The 21,398-nt window shown below is 39.4% G+C and overlaps 2 protein-coding genes across 5 annotated transcripts in view; both read left to right on the forward strand.

Moving 5' to 3' along the window:
* The window catches only part of LOC126647092 (aspartyl/asparaginyl beta-hydroxylase-like), a 724,697-nt gene that overhangs the window by 598,192 nt on the left and 105,107 nt on the right, over positions 1-21,398 (forward strand). The gene's annotated exons all lie outside the window — the stretch shown is intronic.
* Positions 16,126-21,398, forward strand: part of LOC126647101 (aspartyl/asparaginyl beta-hydroxylase-like) — a 58,351-nt gene continuing 53,078 nt past the window's right edge. For all 4 annotated transcript variants that reach the window (XM_050329017.1, XM_050329023.1, XM_050329033.1 and 1 more), the window contains exon 1: positions 16,126-16,265. In XM_050329017.1, coding sequence (XP_050184974.1) covers positions 16,205-16,265 — 61 coding nt within the window. In that variant the 5' untranslated portion in view covers positions 16,126-16,204. The remainder of the gene's footprint in view (positions 16,266-21,398) is intronic.

Consider the following 21,398-nt stretch of genomic DNA (forward strand, 5'->3'; position numbering starts at 1 on the left):
AGTTGTGTACACCAGGACCTGGGTATCTGCATCAAGGGTCTGAGTCCCAGAGAGGAGACAACTTGGACACTCCTAGTAAAGAAGCCACTGTCTAAATCTGGACTGAAGCAAAACTGAAATCTCTGTTAAACCTTTATTTGCCCCATCATAATTTTCTTTTCTTGCAAAAGCTTAACTAACAGACAACTAAAAGGAAAGAGCATATCTAACACAAGTGTTAGATAATTTATTCATCTTATTATTTTATTTTGTCCCTCTTAATGTTATGTTATAGCATAAGGGTAATTTGTTGACAGATGAATTACATAAACATTGATTTAAAAAATTCATTTCTCTCATTAAATTGCATTTATCCAATTACCCATTAAAGTGTCTTGTAATGCGAATGCACATTTCTCACATGACATTCCAAAGCGATGAACTGGAAAATGACACCTTGCCAAAACGGCACTTTCATACATCTGATAACAGAGTTGAAAGGCCAAAAAAACCCACAAAAAAAACCCCACCAGAAAAACCACTCACCCAAAGCCAAAATCCAAACCAACCGCAAAACTACCTCCAGCTGTTTATATAAGATGTCTTTAACTCAGACTTTCTCTAGAATAAAGCAATTTTATGTTTCATCAAATGCTGGTAAAACACAAGCCATTTAGTATCCAAAAAGTTACCAGAGGAGCTCTTAAGAGCAGACCAACCAGACTCATCTGGGACTAGTTCAAAGGACACTGAAAACAAACTCCCAAATCACTCTGCACTGATGGGTGCAGGCAGACCTCAACAGGCTTTGACTGTGCTGAGCATGGTGTGGGCCCAGCACTCCACACAGAAATCTAAGAATGATGAGCCAGCTCCAGGCCACAGAGCAACAAAGCTGCATTAGTGCAGCTCTGTGCTCCAGTTATTGTGCAGCAGCAAGAGTCAGAGCTCATTAGCTCAGGAACTGTGCTAAGCTCATTTATACACACAGTGTCTTCAGAACTGAGCTGCTAAGTCTGTGAAATGTTGAGCTGTATTTGTGCATGTACTAGGTCAGACTGCACTTTGTGCCACTTCTCAGCAGGCAGATTCCCCTCTCATCTCAGCCATGGTCTGAGGCAGTGCAAAAGGACTCTCCGATCTAAGCATCACATAGAGAGCTATATCTCAGAAAAGAACCTTACCTTTCATTCCTACGCACACCACACTCACACTTCAAACCTTTCTACTAATACAAAGCATGTGATCACAGCTGACCTTTTTTTCTGCCAGTATGGGTACTCAAAACAGCCTCTCAAAAAAGACTCAGTCTGAAGTATAGTCTCTCAAAAGAGAAGAGACATTTTAAATGAAATGGCTGAGTCAGCAGAGATATGTGCAGGTATTACCATACAGATTACCCATGATGAGTGTCTTTTATAGATCTTCTCACATTCCCCTGAGCAATCTGAATCCATATATGCTTTATTTTGCACAAAACCAGAGATCACTCTTTGGTGCTTAGCTACACCTGCAGTCAGCTGGGAACTGTTCTCATTTATAACAGCCTTCTGAGTATTGCCTACAGGCCGCTTTTACAGTCTAAGCAGCCCCAGATCTCTACGCTGCTGCAACAACCGTCTTCCCAGAGTTCTTCTTTGTTAATAAGGATGCTATGGCTAAATAACACTTAAGAAAGTCTATCCTGTTCCAATTCTATTGAGACTACATCTTCTCTATAACACTACTTTGTCAAATCTTACACAATGATCTGCTTTTTACCTCCAGGTACATAGAGGTCAACTAGGTAATCTGACCTGTGCTTCTGGATTTGAGAAGCTAAACCATCTCCCTGTTCACCTTTTCTTTATTGAGAAATCCTGAGAGGCTTTGTAAGCATGGACACATATATATGCTTGACAGCCAGCTGTTCAGAACACCTCTGGTGACTTTATCTAGATTGTAGGTCAACTACCTTGTTGAAGGCAGAGTCACCTGAATTGTCTTGAGCTGGCCTGCTATATTCTAAAAGCTATATTCTAAAAGCTATATTCTAAAAGCTGTATTCTAAAAAGACAACCACACCTTCACTATCCACATCTACCAGTTAGGCTTTAGCTAAAGGTTTTCTGCATTCCATGGCCAATGAAGCTCTCTCCTTTTCCCAGTCACATTTTTCATTACAGTTTGCTAGTTAGCTTGTTCATTCATCACATTTACCATGTTTTTGCCTTATCAAGCCCCTGGAAAACTGAGAGCTGGTAGTACTTCAGGAAAAGAGGAGTGAGGAAAGAAGGCACATAATAATATTTCCATTAAATGCACACAGTTATGAGCCATACACTCAATAAAAGGAGCAAAATCTACTGTGTAACAGAAGTATGGTCATAACACCATTCCTAATGCTATCAGGTTTACTGAGCTACAATTTAGGCACAAAAGAATTGTGCCCATGGGCCCACTGAGTCTCAGGCTGGCTCTTTTTTCACATCTGTTTCAGTCCAGCAATGTATGTATCACAGAGTTCTGCTTCAGTGTGCTTTGGCATGATTGATTTCTGTGACATAACTCTGTCATTGCTGCCTGGTTTGTAGTGTTCAGGTTTGTGCTGCCTGTCTGGGTAAGAGAAAGCATGAACTCTCTGTCCTGCAGCACAACTACACTTCAGAATACCCTCTCTGTAAATTAGCTCAGTATTACCATCAGGCAACTACAACTCCTCTTACTGAGGCTGACAAGGAAAGTTTCTGCTGTTTCTGGCAGTTTCTGCTGTTCCTGGCAGTTTATGCTGCAGAAACTGCCACTATTATAGTCTGGCCCCACATCAGTCCAAGTCCAAGACTGCAGGATCCCATGGACCAAAAAAGATCCTCCAGACCCATGGATCACATCTTCTGTCCTCAAGATGAAGGCTTCAGAAAAAGAATTACAGACTTGCTCTTGTTTATTCAGAGAGGTTTTCATGGTTTCTTGGACAGAACCATATACTCCAAATGACGGAAAAACTTTGGCTGTAAGGGAACTTTGAATGTTATCCTGTCAAACTTAAATACCATTCTCAATTCACAATTCCCTGCCTGTTAAGCCAGGATGACTTACTAACCCTGAAACAAAGCACAGAATTTGTATTTCTCCTATCATTATTATAAAATATTAACTTAGCAGGAGCATCTAAAGTGGGAGGAAACCAGTATGGTGTGGAACTAGGAATAAATAGCACAATGATTTATGTAAATTATGTTAGACACAGCAGATTGTTCTCCTTTGCCTTTGGTGCCAAACAGCTAATCTTCCCTCCTAGCTCTGATATTTCTGTCCAGAAGGATTAAGCCCATTAATTTACAAACCTCTCATTTAGAGTTCTTTTGGCTATTACAGTTTAAAGTAAGTAAATACTCAACAGGAGCAAATATCAAAAATAAAGACAGTGAAATATCAAGATTTTCTTTCAGTAAAAAGTAATGAGTAGTAGAATCTCTCTGTTAGGGAAGGAGAAGTTATATTTCCAGAAAATTATGAAGTTCCTTATAAAACAAACTTCTGTTTTGTGGAATTAGAAGTAATGAATCACCTTTCTAACTAAAGAACATGCAATTTAACATAAAAGGGATTTATATTAGTAACATTACATTCCCCACAACATGAATATAGCACATACAGACTGTGAGATTTTTTAAGGGGTTGGATGATTAGTCAGCTACTCAAGAACAGTCACTTGCTGAGCCAGCTTAAGGTAATGTGAGCACTCCAGTGTCCCATGTCAGGGCATAACCTGATCACCTACAAAGATTAGAAAGGAATGTTACTCACATGTGTAGTCCTGAAGTAGTTGGCACTACATCAGATCTTGATGCTTGTTTTTTAACCTTTTCCTTGAGTAGAAGCTTATCACCATTTCTAGATTACAGAATCACAACAGAACTGATTCTGTATACTAAATCTTGTTCTCTTATCTTTTTATTGTTATAGGCTTTTCTGGTGAAAAAGATAACAGTTCTATTATACATTATAGTTCAATATGCTGATGACTCCCAAGGTGATTTAATTTACATTAGATGTTTTATTTCCAATTTATTTTAATGGTCCATCAGATGCTGTAAATGAGAATGTTGTACAAAATAAAAATGCATAGATTTACACAAAGGCAAATAAGATCAGCATAATAACATTATTCAAATATATAAACAACATTAAAGACCTTCTTGCTTATAACTTGTGTGCATGTATCTTTACACAATTTAGTCGGATTATGCTTAATAGATAACATGATTTAAAAGCCACCCTTCAATGCTTCAAGGCATCATTGATAATATTTTAAAGATTTCAGTTATAAATAAACAAGATAATAAACACTCCTTAGACCAAATCAGATAAATTCAGTAACAATATAAACAGACCCTCCTACTCCCTGGAGCTTCCATAATGGCACAGGCAACCCCCAGTGAAAATCCAGCTATTCACAGTCACGAAGGTGAGCAGAAGGGCCAGCTTTGCAATCAGTCCAGGAAGCTCAGATATTTTACAGATCTTAGAAGAGAAAAGAAAAAAAAAAAAAATAGGTAAAATACTTCAGCTGCCACTTTCTCTTATTCCTCCATATACTTTGGCAATATATGTGAGCATGGGATGGAAAACATTCCCAGACACACCTTGGGGTATGTGTTTATTTATCTGTATGTCAAAACAAATGCTTTAGTATTACTTTAAAAACTTGTGAAGGTCCATGAGAAAAGGACTTTAATACACAAATATGCATACATATATGCATATAAACTCACACACAAAACCACCATGTACAAATTCTTACATTAAGACTGCACGCAAACTGTGTTTGAACTTGGGTCGTAATATACTGTACAAACTCAAAGATGGTATTTACACGCTGCCTTTGGAATGATGTGAACAAAACAGCTATGGATAGCTAGAGAAAGGAAGGACAATAATTTTAAGGCCATGTTCTGAACAATATCGACAACAAAGCAGATATATCTGCTGTGACAAGTTTACCCTCCTTCTCCTATTTCCTCAATAAGGCATTTAAATCAATTTACAAAGAGGATCTGAAATAAACAAACACCTATAATGCTTTGGAAAAAGAAAGTGACCTCAGCTAACAGGAGAAGAAATTTTGGTAGTGAAAGAAGATGATAATTAAAGCCAAAGAAACATTAAAATAGAATAGGAAGGAGTAGAGTTGAAAAGGAACACTCCCAGATTCCTCCCAACAGGTACAGTGCTACTGATATAACAGGACTAAAGACCAGTGGAAATGCATTGTTTCTTATCAGTAGCAATACTACTACAAAGACAAGATCTCATTCACTGAACAGACAAATAAAGGTGGTTGAGACAGTTTTAGTGTGTCAGATTTTTTGACAATTAACTAGTGTCAGCTCAGTGTCAGCCAGGCAGGTTAACAGTGAAGTAAGCTTATGCATTTAAACTGTATCAGACAGCTTTTGTCTTTATTTAGCAGAAGAGTAACTGCATTTTATAGTAACAGAAAATATTAATTAAACTCAGGCAAGTGGGCAGGGAAGGCCTAAAGGGGGAGCCTGGAGTGGGCTACACTGAAAGTAGAAGTGAAGGTGGCAGCAAAGACACTCACTTTCAAAATGCTAGGAATCATTTAAGCATTTGATCAGTGAAGGCAAAGTCTGTTATGTCTGAAGATACCCCTCCTTCACCACAGGATCCTGGGGTGAAGCAAAATAAAAGTGGGTAGACCCATCTGAAGAATGACACTCCAAGCATACAAAGGAGTTTTTTTGTTTAACGTGATCTCTGTACAGGTTTTCCCCATGGGGCAAGAATGGAATGGTCTTCTAGTAGAGACACAAACATAATTTCCCCTCTCACAGAAATAAATCTTCAGACCCTTATCTGCTTTCACAGAGACTAAGATCCTGCACACTCCTTGATGGGATCCCTCATCCCATTTCTGTCACTGCATTACAGTTGTGCTGCTCTATTATCTTCTTCTGTTCTTCATTAATCACAGTGTAAGTGGTAGCATACTATGAAGAAGAGAAACAGACTTAGCCGGTCCATATCCGGATACTACAGGTGAAGGACCTACACAGTAGGGATTCAAAATGCACTCAGCTCTGCTTGTGGGGCTAACGCACCACCTGTAGGCTGCTTTAATTTGTGACATGAAATTATGCTGAGAAACACTATGGACTTCTGCAGTAGGCAGATGGACTACCTGTCTTGCCTTTTTGCAGTAGCAGTACCCTCCAGCAAGGTCACTGATGGTCACTTATGGTTCTATTTGTCTAATGGAATATTATTTCATAGAATCATAGAATATCCTGAGTTGTAAGGGACCCATAAGGATCATCAAAGTCCAACTCCTTAATCAGCTGCTTATTGATACTTTTCTTTGGATTAACTAAGCCCAGTGCCATCAATCTTCATTTCTTCTCAGCTTTACTGCAGTGAACTTGTCAGATGCCATTTCTTTGGCTTCCACACTCCCTTTAACATCTTAGTATTTTCCTAGTTCAAATAACAACCATCTTTTCCCCAAAATCATGTTGGACACATTGTGTTTGCCAGCATTACGTTGATCTCAGGTGTGGGTGTGTTCTACCTCTTTTCCTAGTTCTTCCATGTCTTCCTCAAGCAGAGCAAGCTCTCAGTGTTAGAAACTCTCTGTCCACACAACGCCCACATTCTGACTTACCCTTAGATATCATAAAATTGTAATTAGGTACAGCTAAATTAATTTAGTAAAGTATATTTGGGGTTAAGCAATTAAAATTTCATGTGGATCATGTTTACCCACTTGAGCACATTACACTCCCTAACTCTGTTCTTGCCACCTCTCCTTGCTTGTCCATTCCCTGCATCCCCACCCTTCTCTGCTTCATCCCAAAGTCCAAATACCTTTCCATTAATAAAACACTTTGTTCCAAATGTACCAGCATGCAAAAGGTTCACAGGCTGTTTTTCTAAATTAACATTAATGTCATTTTAGTTGCCAGTCATGAGTAAAGCAAACAGGCTCTTGAAATAAGATATCTCTTTACAACATTAGGCTCAACACTTCACTAGTTCAGTTAATGTGTTGTGATAGGTGTTGTAGGTTCATATTACTATCTTCCTGTACATCTGCAGTTAAGTCTCATGCGGCAGTGTAGCTGGACCTTCACAACATCACCTTCCACCTACTGGTGACAGACAATGGCACAGTTTTTAAGACAGCTACAAAGAAAGTAGTAGCCTCTTCGTATCAGAAATATAAATAATTCCTTTGTAAATAGAAGTCAGTGGAAATTTTACCACTAAAAATGAATTTGAATTTGCATTAGATAAACACACCGCAAGAACTTTGAGGAAAAAGCATCAGAATTGTATGCCCTTACTCCAGAGGAAGATTTAATGATAGTTTGATCTTAGATTCCACAGGCAAGAACATTCCAAAAAAGGTAACATAATTTGAAGATGACAAACCTATGACTGGAGACTTTACAGAGGTAAATGAGTAAAGTTTACCGAAACCATCAGAGTTACAGTTGGTCTGATCCACCTCTATGTGTCACTTGATACTATCTTGGAGCCAGTGCATGAGCTGTGCTTCTGGATTTCACATAGGAAATGAAGAATCAACAACACAGGCCAGATTCTGTCAATGGCATTAGTCCATTCAGCTGTTTCTCACTCATATTGCTGTAGTAGCTAAGAACAGTAGGAACTCGGCTATCACGTTTAAAGATAGGTTCCTCCTCCCAGCATAGGGAGACATCCTGTAAGTCAGCATAGGGGATCACATACGGACGGCCAAGGAGTACCATGAAACAGTACTATCCTATTACAGTGCACCAGTCCTCACCATCGACCAATTCTTTTTTGCAGGCAAGAGTTTTAAGGTGGAATGTGAAGAAAAAAAGAGAACACGGAAGAAAGTACACCAGTGCTTACTACAAAATGTAACATGTGGGCAAATGAAGTCAGCGTCTTAACTGATGAGAAACAATAACTTTAATCCTGATATGGAAAGTCAGATGTCAGCCAAATGACAGGCATCTGTCAGCTTGTGGAGCTGGGGCCCACTCATGCTCTAAATGCCAGTCTGCTATCTTGACTGTGTAATATACTGAACTTGGCACCCTGCCTCCGTTCAACATAAAGCAAAGGAATGAAAGCTGAAGGCCCTCAAAAATGGAGTAACTTTAGTATGTGTGATGCTAGAAGATTCTCCCTGAACACCTTTTTAATTTTTTTTGAACTTGTTATTTTGAATGTCAGTTTTCCTGGATTTAGTCTTCAACTTAACAAGTTTGACTAATTGGAGGAAAATAGGAGCAGTCCTGAAGTTCAGTCATATGAATTATTAAGAGTGAATGACAACCCTTCAATGCAACTCACTTTTCATAGCCACAAACCAGAAAACCTTTCATTGGGATGATGGCACACTTCCACTACAAAGCAAAGTGCCTCCTCGTAACCTACAGAATACACTATCATGGCCACCACACCCACAAGGTACTCAAATTGTAAGGTGAATTATTACTACCTGCTCCTCAGAGGAAGACACTTGCTTATGCCTGCCAGATGGAACTGACAGCTGGCAAGTCAATGCCCCTCAAAGGCCTTCTGCAAACAGGCTCTTAACAAATGTGTATTCTGGTTTCCTGTTGTCAGCCCATTTAAATCAAACACCTCTGGCTCCTGCTCCCCACCTTAGCTGGCTCTTGGATTTAGCCCTTGTTCCTGCTCGGTTCAGACTGCTTAATGCACATCTCCTTAATATTTTTATTATTTCCATACTTTATCACAGCAAATAGTAATTACATGTATTTAATCAGACATTGCTTCCAGTTTGCTTTCCAACAGACATGCTTTGGCTGTGTTATGTCAAGGAAAAGAAATCATACATTTCTATGTCACAGACTCTTCTTTTGATTGCCAAATATGCATCTCCATCCCCTCACAGGGGAACGAGATTAATAGTATGGCAAGTATATTGCTGTCCTGAATGTTCAGTACAGTCAAGTGTTTTCTTAAGTTAGACTGCACATAAACAAGAGTTAACATGCCTAACTACTTCAAATAAATGAAGCAATTGCTCTTTCAATTTGAAAAGGTTAGGAAAAACTGGGTTTTAGTTGTCATTAAGTACAACCAGGTACAAATCTTACCAGTCCAGTAAAAGTTATTAATAGAAATTTTTGAAACTATTATACTGAAATACACTGAACCCCCCGTCCCCACAAAAATCCCAACAAGCCAAAACAACAAAACAAACAATAAACCTAAGGTTTATTTAAACAAATAGCAAAAGGAACCACTCTTGAATGTGTTCTACTCCAACCAAAGGGAGAGATATACCTGTGAAAAATCAAAGCAGAGCTAGTGGAGTCATACAGCTGGAAAAAAATGTTTGTTTCAGAATGCTCTAAAAATATACAGTTCAAAAAAAGAGAAGTATTCAAATATACTATTTACAGTCATGCCTTAGAAGCTAACCGGACAGAAAGCATTCAGGGGAATGTTCATTATCAGTCTCAAGGGAGTCAAGAAATGCAGTGAGTTTTAGACCAACTCCTCTCAAATCTGTTCCCTTCCTACTCATATCATCATGCTCTAAAGATTAATGAATAAAACACAGAACATTATAACACTAAAAGTCACTCTTCTAATGAATATCGGGTAGTGAGTGTGCTGAGATTCTATGATTAAGCTACATTTCTTCAACTGCCCATGCATCACTGAAACGTGAAATAGGCATAGAAACAAATAGAAATAGTTTGCTTCATGAAAACAGCAACCTTAAGTTATATTTTTTCACCTTGCAAAATGAAGGAGCAGGTGAGGCTCCAGAAGTAGTAGTACTACCTGATATATTTGTCTCTATACTAAGAAGTCCCATCTCTCGGGGGATAATAGGGCAGTAAGTGGATGTGCTTGCCCTGTGCAGAAGTAGTCTCCAGAGGCTGGGAAAAACTCTCAGGAGGTGTGTGAGTTCATACTACAGGTTATGCCCCCTAGAATTACTTCCAACTAAAAAGCATGTCAGAGTTCTAGCTTTTGATCAGTTCTAGTTTACTGAAATATGTCATTTTGAAGAGAATACTACTCGTCTTATTTGTTGCCTTGCCCCTTTACTACAGCTGGGCTAAAACTATTGGCAGGGAATTCCTAAGCAAGTGCTCTGGGCTGAAAAGGCCTCCTACAGGGAAAGCTCAGTTACAGCTATTTTTTTTTAAACAATATTAGCTATTGTTTTTGTATTTTTTGCAGGTGCTTTCAGGTTTTAAATTCTTCTAAATACAGCTAAGTGAATCCTCTCCATTTTATATCTGCAATGACTGATTATGTAAAAGCCTCTCAAGGCTGCAGAACATTTCATATGTTAAATAAACTTGAGTGGTATTTATTTATAACTGAAGATACAAAGTTCACTAGAGAGGACTCAGTTCTTTAATTTGCCAACAGGATGACAAATCAGCAAGTATGTGCTGGCCAGAACATGCCAGCCATTCATCTCTGCACTAACCAGATGTACACATTATCTGAATATCCCACAGGGTTGATCACAATTCTCAGTGGAAGATGGGAGGCTACTGAAGCAGAGTTAAAAGAGAGTTTTGGGAGACAAAGGAAACAATCTCCAGAAATGTAGGCATTCTGTATTCTGCTGTCCCTTGGACAATTGGTTTTCTTTTCTAATGTGGAAAATTCACAAAATTATTTTTTTAGACAGTGTGAAAGTAAAACAAGACTAGTTCAGACATGGCATCTGGGGCAAGCAGTTGTTAGTGGTGGCTGATTTGATTAGAATACTCTGGGTTGATTCTGGAAGCTGATAAGTCACTCATGGTAATGGACTATCCATCAGGACAAACTGATGGAGTACATTGCTATTTCTGTTCATACATTCATATCCTCTAAGTTTAAGAACATCCTAATTTATGACCAATAGAAGTTTTTGTTATTTTAAACAAAGAAACAAAACTCCAGAACATCTGCATTTCTGCAATTCAGATAACTCATTTTGTTTCACTACTTTTGCCCCAGCCTTTACAGAGGCTTTACCAAATGCAGTGGTAGGTTGGAGATCTTACTGATGCTTTTTGCTAAACAATTTAAGTCTCTGGAAAGCAGCAGACTGGAAAGCTGGTAGAAAAGTACCTTTTCCATCTTATTTTTCTTGCTAATTTTATTAACATGTATGATGTCATGTGCTGGAAAAGACTGACTAAGCCTCATTTTCTTGTTGCCACTCTAATGAGGATTGTATTTTCACCCACAGTAATTGAGATAATACTGATCCTGGTTTGTTGTAGTCTTTATCTATAGCCAACCAGTGTTTTGCAGTATTTGAGCTCCACCAGTTGTTCTCAATACATCTGGAAGGTATGACTTCTAGTTTAAATATCTTTCAAGGCTTATCTCTGATGGTACTTCTAAGAATTCATATTAGAAGTAACTGTTACAGGTGTAAAAATGAAGGTTTGCCCTTTTTTTTCTGAGCATCTCATGCTGTAGGAAACAAATCCATACATTCCTCTATTGGTACATAGGGATATGACAAAAGGCCCTCCTAAGATTCCAAATAATCTTCACAGTTTAAACAAAATCTAATCACCAGATGAAGAATCTTGCTCTGAGAAGTTTGATTCATTCTCAGCTGTAATTATTACACTCACAGAGATCAATTTATCTGAATCAGACCTGGCACAATCTGCAGCAAGACCTGTGGAATCCAAGCACCATTGTAACAAATTCCAGACTACTAGGTCATACCACTGATCCAAAGGCCAATTGTTATTTGACTTACTCATTGGGGAGGTCAACATAAATCAGCTGAGAGCAATGAGAACAAGCTTTTGACCTAGACTTAATAATATCGTACAATTTACTCTTAGCAATTTGAAATCAAACTCCACTTCAACCTTAGCTTTGCTTGAACTTGACATGTTTCATCTGGCTCAACTTCTTTGTGCATCTTACATTCAGGACACTTACATACTTCTCAGTGCTCCTCCAGCAAATGACTGCTTTCTATTTGTCAGTATCACCAGCTGATTTAGGAAATGTTCCAGTGTTTATATAAGAATACACAAATCTAAAACTGATGTATATTGCCATAAAAGTACTGTTAAAATAAATAAATAAAGAGAAAATTTCTCCTTATGAACAACCAACTCAACTATACCTCACTTTTCTGTAGATTCAACTAGCTGTAAGTGCAACACCAACACAGACAGTGCAGTTGTTTAGGTTTGGATCACTGAGACACTCTCTACCTTCTCTTTTTTTCCTCTCTTTCCAAAACATCTGCTCTGTGGTTGGTGAATCTTGGCTAACAAATGCAAATGGCTGGATGTTGATTCTCTGTACTGCCTGTAAGCCCATTAGAAACCAGAAAGCTGAGCAGCAGTTCAAGTGTCAACTTGATAACCTGTAAAACTAACAGCAAAACCTGTTCATCACCATCTTTGTTCTATATTTACCCAAGGCACATTTTTGAACACAGCCTGCTGGTGGGAACGCCTTTTCCAACTAGCTGCAAGGTGCATAGTTCACGAAAAAAAATATTATCTGGGCAATAGAAAACCTTAAAATTCTAAATGCCAAAGTTTTCAGTAGAAAGTCTTATACTATCTTAGAGATATCGACATATTATTTTTAATTATATCCTGATAATACCCTACCTGCTCTTTTCAGTGCAAAGTATAAAGTAATAAAATTATTTTCCCTCTCTAGTTGGACAATGTCTTTTCTCCTAATAATTAATTGAAATTGATTTATTTATAATAAATTTATGCAATCGAATGGACAGCTATAAGTCAGTTAGAGTGATCAACATAAGAATACCACCACTTAGGAACATGAACAGAGTAAGACTGAACTCTTTAAGCCTTCTTATAATGTGCAATTCTTTTAGCAATTAGGAAACTAGAGACTGAATCCTCTTTTCATGTAATTATTTCATCGCTGCTTCTGCTTATCATCTTGGACCTTTTTCTTTCTCTCAAATAGCAGAGTCGCTGTGCCTGAATGAATCGGGACAGCAAAACAGCTGTGAGTGCATTAATGCAAAGGTATTTATGGAAATTAAATTCTCAGTAAAAATGTGCATTTATTTTCCAAACATGGCTCATTAATCGGAGTCATTCTTCTAATACAGTGATTTATGATATGTAGCATAATTTAAATTGCTGTAGTCTCAACAAGCAGTCAATTAGGACAGTTTGGAATGAGGGTAAATGTGATTCTTGTCAAGAGAAAGGATTTTTTATTTTCTGTTTTAAAAAGCCTGATCCAAGTGGAAAGACTCCAACTGACCACTGTGTGGTCTGTCTTATATACCTTGCCTTTATGTATAATTTATATTCTGGTTTTAGTTTTTTTCCTGCTTTTCATTTTTTTGTCCTTGCTTTACAAACTTGCTCCTTCTCATTGTTACATTCTTTTTCTGCCCTGTTTCTTTTCCTCCTACAAACAAAGACGATATTTATCTTCCTGTGGTTTCCTGCATACTCTTACAATGTACCAAACATGTAGCTCTAAAACAATTGAGCAGATTAAAAAATGACAAGGCATTGCCATGCGCATTCACCTACCCACACCGTGGGCTTTTCTCTTTGACACCCTTCCTAAAAAAAAGACATTTTGAATACTTACTTCAATTTTCATTATATTTCAAATCAGAAGGGATTGTCATATCATTTGCTGCAACAGTCACCCTGGCAAATTTAAATCAAATTAGGTGTTATTGTCTCTAAAATAACTGATACCAAGCTGTCCCAAGCTTCTTCAGTGGCACAGTGGGGATCACATACTCTGCACCTGAATTGTCCTCAGGTGATTACAGTAGGAAAATCAGGCCTTTTGCTTTCTGCTAAGTTTATCTGAAAGGCTGCTTAGTCCAAAACCACACACGATGACCAGAGTTTAAGTGTGTGATCACTTAAACATATCAGGCAAAACTATAAGAAAAAGATTCTCTGATCAGTAGAAGACAATACCCACTCTTATCCAACATTTTTCTTCAAGTTCACAGGTATCTGTGAGCCAGAAGGAAAAAGTCTTCCTGATGCTATAGGAGATCAACAGAAACCTCCAAATAACAAGATCATGCAGAAGGTTAGTGATGAGCTTAAACATACAATAGTGTATGAGCATTTGCACCTCTGTGTGCATATTTTAATTCTGCAAGAGGAACTTCTTAGACAGAAGAGTATACAAGCAGGTACTGAACACACCAATTACGGAATACTGGACCTGTGTGCCCAAGTAAGCAAAAGTAAGGAATTTTATGGTCCATTTACAAACAAAAATGTTGTTCAGAGTGAAACATTAGCAATATCTGTCTAAGTGTTACTGTTCACCCATTGGCTCCAATGTTATCAACATCTCTTATCAAACTGCCACTTCCCACAGTATAACTTAAGGAAACTCTACCCCACATTGCTAAAAACAGCTGTTGTCTCAATTGACAGTAATTACTGCTTGCAAGAATATAGTCACACAGCTATTTTCTACTAATTATTGTATTTTCAGTAATCCCAGTTACAGATTATAATTGATTTTTTTTTTGCTTTCATTCCTTACATTGTACTTTCTAGTTTGCTAAAATATTAATAATTCATCCTGTTAGCTTTTCCATGATAAATTGTACATGGTCATGAGTATGTCTACTCCTCCCTAGCAGTTTTTGAACTTGTTCAGCAGCTTCAGCCTCATTAAACAAAAGGGGAGCATCTAAAAAACATTATGTACTTACACATCATGTGAAAGTAAAACTTTGGTAGGGTGCCATAATCAAGCAAAAAGTTCAGATACTCAACTGTACTAGATACCAATTAAGTCACGTGAGAGATACCAGGAAGCAGACTTCACTGTTTTTGATGTTCCCAAAAGTAGTTGCTTTTACTTACACTGGCTAAAGTACCTACACTGACATCCTGTTACTTGACTAAGCACTTAAATGCTAATTTCATTTAAAAATACTGATTTATGCTCTTGAGTAAATTACTGTCCCTGGATAGTTTCATTGCATTACTCTGCCCAAAGCACAGTGCCGACTTCTGTTTGGGTAAAAAGGAACCCCTCTCTGCACATCCACTTACAAAGCTCCAATTTGCAAAATTGTTTCTTTTGACCTGAAACATTGTATTTATGGTCAGGACTCAAAGCTGGGTCTGTTTTTCTGTTTCAGGCCTTTATTATTGTGCCAAACTGCATCTTAACCCAGTCTCAATGAGAATCATTGAGTACCAGCAGGCACCCTGAACTCCTGCAAAAGAGGCTTATTTTCTCACAGGCGATTATAAGTATTTTTAAAGCCTCAAAAAGCCTTGTTGGGGAATCCAAAGTCTGATGTGCAGTACTTCAAACCCTTTCACTACAGTGGTTGCAAAGGAGCTCCCTGGAAGGCTTGACAAGCTGTTCCACAGATCAGTCACAGGATGGGTCAGATTGGAAGGGACCACAGTGTGTCATCTGATCCAACCTCCTTACTCAAGCAGGGTCATCCCAGAGTGCATGGCACAGGACTGAAGCCAAACGATTCTGGAATATCTTCAGTGAGGGAGACTCCATAAGCTCTCTGGTGAATCTGTTCCAGTGCTCAGTCACTCACACTGTAAAGAAGTTCTGCCTTGCATTCAGGTGGAACTTCCTGTGCATCAGTTTCTGCCCGTGTCCTCTTGTCCTATAGCCTGGCACCTCTGACAAGAGCCTGGCTCCATTCTCTCGGCACTCCCTAACTCCCCCCTTTAGATATTTATGCACATTAATGATGTTTCCCGCAATTTGGGCGTTTAACTGGATGCAGAGGGTGGTTTAAGACACGCGACTAGATGCTTTGAGTGAAGCCCCCGTAGGAAGGACCACCCCACCCGGCTCATCCACCTCCACCTCCACCTTCCCAACCTTTCCCACCCTCTCCGGCGGGGGCGGCCCCGCCCCCTCGCGGCGCGCGCGCCCGAACCCTCGCGAGAGGCCGCGGCCGCCGCTCGCGCCCGCAGCTGCCACGTTCAAAGGCGCCGGCGGTGGCGCGAGAGCGCGCAGGGCGCGCCACCGCCCTGCCCCTGCCCCGCCCCCTCGCGGCGCCACCGCCAATCGGAGGCGAGCGTCACCCCGCCTTGCTGGCGCGATTGGCTGCGGGAGGGCGGGGGGGGGCGGGGCTGCGCCGCTCGGGGCCGCGCCGCGGTCTGGTGGTGTGGCCGCGGCTCCCGACGCGCTCGCGCTGCCGCCCCGCCCCCTGCGCGGCCCGACGGGAGGTGCGATGGCCTCGCGCAAGAGCTCCAGGGGCGCCGGCGGCAGCCCCAGCCCCGGCTCCAAGAGAGGTGAGCGGCGCCGCTCCGCCGGAGCGAGGCCCTAGCTCTGCGTGGAAGGGGCGGGGGCTCCAGCGGCGGCCGGAGCCGAGGAAGGGGCAGCCGCGGGTGAAGCGCTGGGGGTGCTGCGCCTTTTCCCGCCTCCCCCGCCCTCCCCTCCCCTGCCCTCCTCCGGCGCTGCGGCAGCTGGGGAGGGGGACACGGGCCAATGGCCGAGGTCTGCCCCTCTCATTCCTGCCGCTCCCCATCCAGGGCGTTCACGTGGAGGGAAAACTCGCCGGGCCTGGGCGGCGGGGACGCCCCTCGGAGGCTCCCCAGAGGGGCTGGGGTGAGCGCCGGGCAGGCCTCGGCATCCGTGGGTATCCGTCCCGCAGACCTCTTTCTCTGGGAGGTGGGGGTAGAACCGTGATGCTCTCATCTGAAGTCGATGTTATTCTTGTGTCCAAACGTGGATGTGGAATATCTCCTCAGGCTGACCTAGTTAGCAACGCAGGTCGTTAGATCTAAGTTATTTTATCTGTTGTAGACGGAGTATCTGAGCTGGTGGTTTCTGTAAATACAGAGGCAAGGGGGAATAATCTCGGGAAAACGCGAGTAGAAGATTTTATGAGGCAGCGATCTCCACACACCCCACCCTGCCAGTAAAGAACCCCTTAACAAATCTGACTATTTGTAAACTGCTGCGTGTGCACGATTCAAGTAGGGAAAGTAGCATTTCTAAGCATAGCAGAACATGCATGAAAGAGGAGGTGGTGTATGTATTTCCCAAGTCACTATGCAACCATACACACCTCTCTAGACAGAGAAAGTGCTCTTATCAGACATTGATTTTTACGTGTTGTAGCTTCTTTAGATTTCGAGCTTGTGCACAGAGCTCCAGTGGCGAAATGCAGTGATGATTCAGAAATTATATCTTGTCCCTCTTGGAATATAGCAATAATAAGGAGAACAGTGTTAACTGAAGAAGGAACCATATAGGAATAGTTTACCTATCACATGATGAATTAAGAGGGAAAGATTTTAAATATACTTAAGCTTCAAAGAGTTTAGAGATGATATTGCAATGTTCCTAGAAGAGGTTTTGTTTTTATTTTATTTCTAAGTAGTTTTTCAATGGCTGACTTGTGCTGTATAGTCTGTATTAATTACACTTTTTGCTTGGACTTGAGGTGTTCTGAATATCACCCAGTATTAAGCATGCTGAATATAGATTTTCAATTATAATACATAAAAACACGCATCCCTGGTATAATTTTGAATGCTGAACATGGTACTGTTAATATTAAATATCAGTCTAAAGGTTTGTCAACATCTGAAAAATAAATTTATCAGTAGACTGAATCTCTGAATAAAAAAAGGATTCTATAGGTTTTTGTTTGCAATCTGAGTAAAATGTTATCTCTTTGTATTAAAACATATCTTTAATGGGATGAAGCAGTCTTGGTAACATGTTAGGCACTCCCCTAAGATGTAACCTCTTAAATCTGGACAAACGTTTTGTTAGTTTCAGACACTCCTAGTTAGAATCCCTTGGACAATCATAGCAATTACAGCATGAAGCTGATGCTGTTGTCACGGATGCAGCTGCAGAAAGAGGTAAGGGATGATTATTCCTGTGTGAATAGAGGAACAGCTGGAGGAGCAGAGTCTTCACAGCAGACAAGGGATGTGAAAATGAAATGAGGAAATAATTTTGAGAACGGCGAGACTGTGAAGTCTGAAAACCTCAAGTCTGAGGCAGTTCTTACTTGATAGAAGTATTCACTTTCACAGCAGTTCTTGGGGAGAGGATGTGGCTTCTTGCCAAGGCCTTGCTGACAGCTCTGAAACTATTGAGGCTAACAGCATATCTCAAAATCTGTGCACTCAAGACAATGCCTGCATCTGAATGTAGTAATCTGCTTTTAGGTTTCTGCATCACAAAATATTTACAGTGGTCTTACAAATAGTTTAAGTCCAAAATAGTTCTATCTGTAATTTATATAGATGTTTTCAGATATACTGAAGTACCAGAAGTGGAATCAAATATTTTTTAGAAATAGAACTCTACCTTTTACTCTCAGAAGTTGTATACTAGAAGCTGTCAAATGAGTCCTAATTAAAAAATATCTCTGTATTTAAGTTTTGTACTGCTACTCATGGATGTTTCTTCGAAAATGACATTTACAGAATTGTATGACTCTGCCAGTGATTTTATTTATACTGAAGTGAAAATCAGGGACAAATGTGACAGTTTGGGAATACTTAGAGAGGGAAACGTGTTTGTTATTATGTTTACTGGAAAGTTTGGCTTCTTGTCATTAGTCAACAGAATCCATTGTCAAGATGTGGCCTCTCTAAATCAAGAATATCAGTTTTAAAGAGCTAGATGTTAGATACTTGTTGCAGTATTGCGTGAAGCTGAGTTAAATGAGGGACAGCTTTGGTACAGGAGCAAATGCTTGTCACCTGGTCATGAATTATCTCCCTCAGATTTCATGAGATGTGGAATGTGGAAATATCATGGGCTTTAGCTGGTGCCTGTGTAGAAGCCTTCCAGCAAGAGTGAGGATCAGCAGCCTAGCTACTTTTGAAATACAGATGGCTGAAAACATATGCATTACTTCGTAAGCTAAGCTTGCCTGTAGAAGTGAGAGTACTATTAAGACATTTATCATTATGTTGCTCTGTGTGTGTCTTTTGTCTTATAGTACGTAAGTAGGGACTTAAACATAATTCTTACGGATCATATAGTTGTGCAATAATTGTTGTCTGTTTTCTTTGTGTTTCTAAAGCCAAGTGGGACAGGAGTTCTCCGTTAAGCTAGGGAATATGCAAACCCTGCATTTCCATCACAAGGCATCATCTATATCTACAGACAACTATATTTTATATTAAAATAAACATAATCCTACCTCTGCTAATTCTGTATTGACTTCAGTCTCTATGATGATGAAGAACTTTACTGTTGCTTTGATAAATTTTCTTTAATCTCCACAGTAATTGACTGAGAATCTCCTGACATCCCCTGCTTTTCTCTGCAAGATCCCAAAAGATGTTTCACTTTTTGCTGTTTTAACTGTGTGGTTTCCTTATATGTTCAGATCTATCGCCAAGCTTTTAACTCCTTTTACTCATCTTTTGGACCCTCTAAGATCCTTTAATGCAATTCTCTGAATAATTTTTGGCTTCTCAGCTTTCTTCAGATTTCTTTGGGGTTCTTTTGGTATGCATTCACGTTGATCTGATGTCCTTATCCAAATGCAATTTTATGCTAACATTACTACTTTTTTATTTAACAGTATCACTTCTAGAAAGAAGTCATGCCTGTTAATTTGCAAGAACTTTCGCTTTTTATCTCATCTTTGCTTAAAGACAACTTTGTAATGTACTTTCCCTGGGTGAGGCTCTCCGTTAACTTTTTATTTACCATAAGAGCAGAGAAAGTTCATCATCTAAACAGGTCCCTTTTTACCTGCTGAAGTTTTTATGTTGGCTTTTGGGAACATTGAACTTCACATCAGTGCTTCCAATGCTTGAGGTGGGATTGCTTGTGCATTCTCTGATCTCTCAGAGCTGCCCAGCTGTGCTGTAGGATAACATCTAATTACACTATGGATTCTGTTTAAATATGATGCTTCTATCTATCTAAAAATTCTCTCAAAGAATTCTATCGAATTTTTAATCTAGACTACTGTCCAGTGTCTTTGATTATACTGTCAACTTCACAGTTGTGTAGTGTATAATCTGATTTCTTGTGTCACACTCCATCCATTATTTCCTTCTTTGTGTTAATTGTAATCATTAAGAAGAAGGGTACTAAGGTGTTGGAGGTCATAAGTGAAATGTAAATTTGGGCTGTTCTGAGGGGGCTTAACAAATGTTTTGACTTGTCAAAGTGTTTACTGACCAAAGATGACTTAAGTCCAAGTGTTTGCTGAACTAAAATGAATTCTTATGAATTCAGTTAGTGTCATGCTCAGTACTTTGATTTGGGTATTTTAACCCAAGGTTAAAATGTTTTCTTGTAACATTTTTGGTCTTCAGGAGTATACAGTGGATTGTTATTAATTCTTAGAGTTGCTATAGGTCTGTAGCAGAGAAATGAGAAATACTTTGTGTCTCATTGATGGGAACTTTGTATACTGTTTTAGAAAAGCTCCAGTGATTTCTTCAGCAAGCTTATCCTATTTCCTAGTTTAGTTGCTTACAACTATTTGAAGATCTTGAATTTTTGGCATTAGTGCCAGCTTCTGTTTTTTAAACAATTTGAGAGAAACTGGTGAAAATATGTCTCTGTATTTGGAACAAAATGGATTTTACCAGGAAAGTTGATTGTGACTTGTGAGACAAATCCTAGACATATGATTTTTAATGGCATATGTGTACCTTTTATCTTAAAGCTAACGATAGGTTTCCAAGTATGAGTTGATCATGTCAGGGACAAAGTACCTAAATAACAACTGTGTATGCATACTTCTTTTCTAAGTCTTCAGGAAACCGTAAACCACACTAATGCAAATAGTAAAACTGTGAAAATGCGGACAACCATCTCTTTCTGATTCATGTGTCTCCCTTGTGTCTTGTTCAGCATGGCCTTTCTGGAAAGCGTTCTAATACATTGTAAAATAATCTGCCAAATTAAAAATTGGTAGCAATAGTAAGGATCCAAACATCTGTAATTTAAGTGGTATGTTGCAGGAGACCCACTAGTGAAATTACAGGATTTGCTAGTTTCCTTCCTCTCTGCTCCTTTCTTTTTTCTTTTTTCCCCCCCCTTTTTTAAATGTCCTATACAAAACTTGAGGCAGTATCTCTTCAAAAGAGTCAGTTCTCTTATCTCTGATTAAATGAGTGTGATATAAATAACAATTTTAAAATGGTTAACACTGGTATTCCTCTGCATACATGAGCAGATTTGCATTGGAATAGTGAATCCTTGATATAACAAGGGATTAATTTGTCCAGAATTTGAGTCAGATGAGCTCTAGAAAGACAACTCTGTCATCTCTTACGTTTATCTGAATGAAACTTTCTCTACACTGTTAACTGTTGGAAGATACAGTAACTGACTGCCAAGGTCACTATGCAATGAAAAACAATCAATTTGAACACAGTATATGCTTTTATGACTTATTTTTCCATCTTGTCTGATATTTGGATTTC

This window comes from Myiozetetes cayanensis, unplaced genomic scaffold (genome assembly GCF_022539395.1).
Source record: "Myiozetetes cayanensis isolate MyiCay16 unplaced genomic scaffold, myiCay2020 scf1, whole genome shotgun sequence".
Taxonomy (NCBI): Eukaryota; Metazoa; Chordata; class Aves; order Passeriformes; family Tyrannidae; genus Myiozetetes; species Myiozetetes cayanensis.